The 6306-nt window shown below is 42.9% G+C and overlaps 1 protein-coding gene across 1 annotated transcript; it reads right to left on the bottom strand.

Moving 5' to 3' along the window:
- Nucleotides 1–2351: 2351 nt before the first annotated feature.
- Nucleotides 2352–6306, bottom strand: S100P (S100 calcium binding protein P). Its single transcript, XM_017828015.1, has 2 exons — nt 5994–6306; nt 2352–2635 (listed from the first exon to the last, which is right to left on the bottom strand). The coding sequence occupies exons 1-2, from the start codon at nt 6129–6131 to the stop codon at nt 2486–2488; spliced, it is 288 nt and encodes a 95-aa protein (XP_017683504.1). The 5' UTR covers nt 6132–6306; the 3' UTR covers nt 2352–2485.

Raw genomic sequence — 6306 nt, 5'->3', positions numbered from 1 at the left:
AAAATAGTGAGGGATGTGACACTGGAATCTGCCAGTCCTTGCAGGTGGTGAGCTGCACAGAAGCCATTGGGCACAGCCATGCTGGAGTAGAGCTGTAAAAATATCTCAAATAATATGAAGTAGTCTCTGAAAAAAAAAGGCTAATTTGAGATCCCTTGATTGGGAAGAATTTTGCACATTTTGGTGATGAGTAGTTTTCTTGCTTATGTAGTGCAGAGAAATATTACTGTTGTTAATTACACAAGTAATGGTACTTCTGCAAGTGTGATGCATTCTGTAATGTATGTGATGCAATTAATCTCCATCCATCCAGGACCTTTAGCAACCCTCTGAGTGTTGTCCAGAACGACTGTGTGCCACAAGGATTTGGGGATTAGAAGGCAGACCCCTGCTCAAAATGGTTGATTGCAAGAGCTCAGTCTGTAGCAGCACTGGAATGGGGAAAAAGCCCTGCTGTCCCTTTCAGCAGGGGACAGATACACACACAGGAGACAGACACACACATACAGGTCTCCTTTCTTGAGAAATTTCTTGCACACACAGATATTAATTTATGAACTTACACCAGTCTGTTTCAGAATGAAGCATAACTGATCATTGGGCTTTTGTTGTATGCCCATGCTAAGCTGGGAATCTGTCCTCAGCAAGGTGACAGAGAAGCCGTGAATGTGTGCAGTGCTCACTGAGTTTCATTGCACATTAAGTATGGCCTTTGTCTGATTCGACCGCGGCCACAGGCAAACAGCACCCATTGCAGCGCTGTTTGCAGCTGCACCCGCAGCTGCTCCCACTCAGAGATGTCATGGATCTGATGCTTTTTGGGTGGGGAACCCCTCTGCAGGTGTTTGTGGCAGGTACACTGCAGGTGTGTACACCAGCCACACAAAGCATGAGGGGATGGGGGACCCTGGGGTCTTACCAGAATTGGACAAGTCTGGTGGGAACAAGGGTGTTCACCAAGGGAAACCCGGCCTGTGTATCATGGATGCTTGACCTCTCCCAACAGTAAGAGCAGAGCCTTTCCCAAAGCAGCCAGCAGTCACATCATGTATTGGGACACTGTGCCCTTGGTATTAGGAATAAAGCTTTAAGTGGTGTTTAGTTGGTAGAGCCAAACTGAGGAACCAGAGTAAGCTAGGTGAAATGGCACCTGTAATGATTAAAACAGGCTGAAATAAGTTAATAAGCCCAAATTTTTCCCAGCTATAAACATATGTATGTTTATACAGGGTTATGAAAGGGTCAAACCTGTGGCTTAACTTCAGATTCAGGAAGCACAGTGAAACTGAGCTCTTGTTCCAGGCATGCAACTTTGTCAGTCAGCACATTGTACCAGGCTCCAGAAGGAAGAGTAAAATGTTTTTTGCAGTTAAAGCAGTGCTCTACACTTACAAAACTGTTCTTCCTGCCTTTGCTGTGCTGCATGATCTCACAGGGCCTCCAGCCAGAGGTGGTTATAGCTCTACCTGGCAGGTAAAGACTTGGCTTTTGGTATAGGATAGGAATAGCAGCAAACAGGAGATAAAGAAACTAAGTTTGATGTTTTTGCAGTTTGCAGTGGGATGCTCACCTGCTTCAAACTACAGATTGAGTCAGTATTGTTCCAGCTGCAGAGTTCCAGCTGATGCCTGTTGCCTGCTCCTCTGAAAGCAAACTCTTACAGTTCTCCACACAGACATTTTTCAGGTAAAGAAGCAATAATTGCTGACATTAGTCTTGCTTCAGGCAAAACCAATATGGCATGCTATTTGGGAGGATATTTAAATTTATTTAAAATAAAATGGTTGTAGTGTACAACCCTACCTATATTGCCAATACTAAAGTAATGTCAATATATTGGTATAAAAATCTTATGGCGTCATAGGAAGTACCTCTATATGAGCTGGGTGAGATGGTTCACCAGCACACAAAACTGCACAGAATCTTTTGTGCTGAAAAAAAAAAGGTGTTTGGGTTCGTTTTGTTGTTTGAACTGAGAAGGAGCCTACGAGGCAGCTGTGGAACCACCACGCAGCTGAGGGTACCAAACAGGCCTGAGGCAGCACCAGTGAGACCCATTCTGTACAGCTGTGGTGGCACAGGCGTGGATTTGGGCTGCAGTCTGTCAGTGGAAGCCTGGTGGCTGCATCCCAGAGATGCTGATGTATAAAAGCATCCTCCAGCTAATCCAAGGCTCCAGTAGCCTTCACCCTTGTGCAGCCTCTGCACTGAGATGAATACTGAGCCTTTTGGCTAAGAATAGAATTTTAAAAAGCAGAGAAAGAGAGAAACTACTCCATGTGGCTTAGTGGGAGCCACTAAACCCAAGCTGTTCCACAAATGAGGAGGAATTAACATTCAGGACAGGGATGTAAGCACAGTAGAGTTTATTTTTACAGCCTAGCATGCTTGCAAACTTCATGGCAGTACATGGAAGGAGTGAAGGGATCCATACCACTAGCATATGGAGCACACGCAAAGACAGCTTCTGTGAGCAGTTTGACAACTATTTGGCTGCATTCTGCTCGAAATATTTATGACAGCAACAAGTCAGAGCTGCCACAAAGAGGACAAATTCTTTGAAGTCCACTTGGGAATCTCCATTTTCATCCAGGTTCTTGAAGACTCTATCAATAGCATCCTTGTCCTTCCCTGACTGCAAAAGAAAAGAGCATGTTGAGGTGAGAGGAGGCACAACCCTAATGAAGCAGTATCTCTACCCACACCCCAAACAAGGTCCCTGGTGGGGCTCTGGGCCCCTTGCTGAGGTGTGTGGGGGCACCCATGGAGTGTGAGGCTGGTATCAGCTCAGAAACTTGGTACCTTTGGTACCTTTCTGTTGGGAATCATAATAAAGTTGCCTGGGAGGTGGATGTGTGCTGGGAGGTGTGCTGGAGGTGTAAAGGCTCCTGCCTGCAGTCCTGCCATCAGCCTGCCCAGAACATCAGGTTATCATGTTTTCTGCTAGTGAGACCCTTTTTTCCTTCTCTTTGCTTGTTTTGTGCGTTATATTTCTGGGTACAGAGCCATGAGTTCCTTCACACTGTGCTTGGCTGAGGCAACTGCTCAGCAGCCAGCACAGGATGTGGGACCATGTGGGACTGCTCTACCTCCACCTGCCCATCTTGGTGGGAGCTGCACATCTCCTCCTCCAGCTGCCTGAAACGCACATCCTTCCCATAGGAACTCAGGGCACTGATGGCTTCAGGCCCAGGTTGGGAGCTTTGGGTGACAGGAGGACCAGACATGAGTCCCACCATCTTCAGGGCACAGGCGCAGTCTCAAGTGTTCCCATCCTCTGCACGGGGAAGCACGTGTCCCTGGGTTTGTTACACCTGAGAGCTGCAGTCACGGAGAGACATGTTTTCTACATTTAAAACCACATTCATCATGATTAAAGCTGTGTGACACAAACTCCTGAGGACATTACCCAGATGAATTAAATGCCATGCATTCCCCATCCGCTCCCCTGGAGAGGCTCGGCTGGAGCTCAGGCAGTTTGTGGTTTTGTGAAATGATGCTTTCCTGGGGCAAATGCCAAATTTAAGCTTCACTGAATATCTCCACCCCAGAAAAGGTACAAACAGCCTCAAAAGTGCTTCAAGTCCTGCCGCAGGAGCTGGTGGCTGGGAAGGTGCCTCCTGAAGCCGGGGGGATGCTGAGTTTCAGCTACCGCAGCAAAAAATAGCAGAGTAATCTTTTTCTAAGTTTTGGGGTTTTTGTTTTTATTTTTTATTTTGCCAAAATTTACTGAAAAAAAAAAAAAGATATTTGCTAAAGTAGCTAACAGGAGTGCTTTTCAGCCCAAGTCCTAGCAGGGGTTATCTCCAGGGATTTTCAAAAGCGCAGTTTTAAAAATAAACAGGGGATGGCAGTACAGACCTATCTAACCTAGGAAACAACCGTGAGGATTTTGTTGAAGATAAACAAAAAATGAATCTGATATTATACTAGAAAGAAATTATATAACATTTTGGAAAATTTCTGCAAGTTTAAAATATTTACTACCTTAATTTAAATCTGAAGGCAATTCTTGATCATGTTCTAATTAACTAAATTTCTCATTCTGTAATTTCATGTTTCACTTTAAATACATGCGCTTTTAAAATCACTAAAAATTGAACCAGTTCTCTAGATTTGACTGATGAATGTGTCTGGAAGTTTTTATTCCTTTTCATTTTGTAAATTAAAATGAGTTTTAATTTTATAAGTGAAATACATGAACTAATTTTAGCCTCTGAATTACTTCTGAAATGCACAAGTGGGAATTGCTTTTTGGAAACTCTTTATAACTTTCTTCAGTCTTGTGGTATTTCTGCCTCTGATTGATTCAAGACCTTTCCAGACAGTTGTGAGCTGTGTCAGCTGTAACCAGTTCTAAGGTCAAAAGTATATATGACCATTTTAAAAACACTGTTTCCCAGAATTTCTTGCAAATAAAAAAATATGGATATAAATTTCAGGAAAATGCAGGTAAAAGTTTTTTTTCTGAAGTCAGATTTTTGATTTATGTTTTTTTGTTGCAGTTACCTGTCTGGCAGGACAGCAGGACATTGTTGGTTTAAATTTATTTGAAGTACGGGCATAAAAGTGCTGGGTTTTTTCTAGAATAGGTAAAGCAGGAAAGGAAGATGGAGACTAGAACATAAGAGGACCTCTAGCTAATTATCTTCCTTGAGAATTCCAGTTTTTCCAGCAGTTGCAGGAAATAAGTAGAGCCAGTAAAAGCATCTGTAGGCTAGAAAAAGTGATGCCTGGCCAGTAAACACAGTCAGGAGAGACCTTTGAGCATCGCTCCATTTGGTAGGTATCTAGTGCAGTGGCTTCCCAACTTTATTTAGACCAAATATTGAGTGTCTGGGGGATTTCCATGCCTTCTTAGAACTGTGGGTTTGTTGTTGGTTTTGTTTCTCTTTACCCGGGAGTGCTATAGGTAACACACAGCTCTGTGCTCAGGAGCTGGACACTTCTATGATGCTGTTGGGTCACAAGCACTGATCTGTTTTATACAGCTTTTTCAGGAACATTTTAATCTATTTTCCCTGAGCCACCCAGGTCCTTATTCTGAATATTGCACCTCTGTTTCATTTGTGAGATATAAATCCAGCAGGCATGGATTTCATGCAGTGAATTCATATAGCTTGCATGGAAAGACACTAAATTATGTCAAGCACCCTGGCTGCAGTGCCCTGAAATAGTTATTAAAAACCTGAATTATTCTGGATACAAAAAGTGGGAGCCAGACATGGACCACTTGGTTCTAGACTTTTGCCATTAAGAACAATAAATGTACAGACAGAGAAACATTACTCTCATGTGGAAAGAACAAGATCATTAAAAGTATGTTCTGGATTTTTAGTGAAGGGAAGCAAATACAAAACAATTGAAAATGGAAAGCCTTTTGTCTCCCCGGCAGCTAAAACTTTTATTATAACATATTAAGTATCTTGAATACCTCCTTAAATGCACCTGATCATTACATACAAATCTATGTTGTAAAATATATTTTCAGGTCTTTCTTTTGGTATTAAAGACAAATGCCAAACACTCTGCTCTGAGTTCATCTGTTGTTCTGGTTTATGCATCATTTTGGTGAGCATACTCTGTATGTAGTATAAATACCTAGAGAAGGTAAGCATATAAATATTTAGAGAGCTTCCCCATCTGTAATCAAGATCCTCAACTGCTGACAACACAACCACCTTCACAGCAGTTGTGACATGATGTGAGCTGATAAATCCAGAACCACAGAAGTAGTAGGTGAATTCTGAAGTTGAAATTCAATCTATTTCAAAGCCATTGTCCTGATAGCTCAAGTGATGAATTTAGCAAACAGAGAATGGACCTAAATATTAGAATCAGTTTTACACAGTATGTGCAAGGCATCTTTTTATTTTACATTTTCCTACAAACCATTGCATATTTCTGGATGCAATTTCCCTGATAATGTACCGAAAACTGTGCCTGCAGGCAGTTCTTACACCTGCTACACAGAAATGATGCTGTTCTCTTACCGCAAGGAAGTTTGGGAGCTCTTTTTCCAGGAGGGTCTTTAGTTCTGCTCTGCTGAGGGTTTGCCTGTTGCCATCAGCCCTTGCATAGTTGTCAAAGACAGCTATGATCATTCCCATTGCGGTTTCCAGCTGAGACATGTTGTTGCTGGAGTGCGGCTTTCTCCTGAACAGGCACAGTCAGGGCTCTCTCAGAGGATGGAGACTGGTCTGAGCTTGGGGTTCTTTAAGCAACTGTCCCATCCAATGAACAGTCACACACCAGAGGGACAGTTATCCCTTGGCAAACATCCGTATCTGAGCACCGCCTGGAGTC

Source organism: Lepidothrix coronata, unplaced genomic scaffold (assembly GCF_001604755.1).
Source record: "Lepidothrix coronata isolate B3197 unplaced genomic scaffold, Lepidothrix_coronata-1.0 Scaffold145, whole genome shotgun sequence".
In the NCBI taxonomy this organism is placed as follows: domain Eukaryota; kingdom Metazoa; phylum Chordata; class Aves; order Passeriformes; family Pipridae; genus Lepidothrix; species Lepidothrix coronata.
This window is presented reverse-complemented; position numbering and strand designations above follow the sequence as displayed.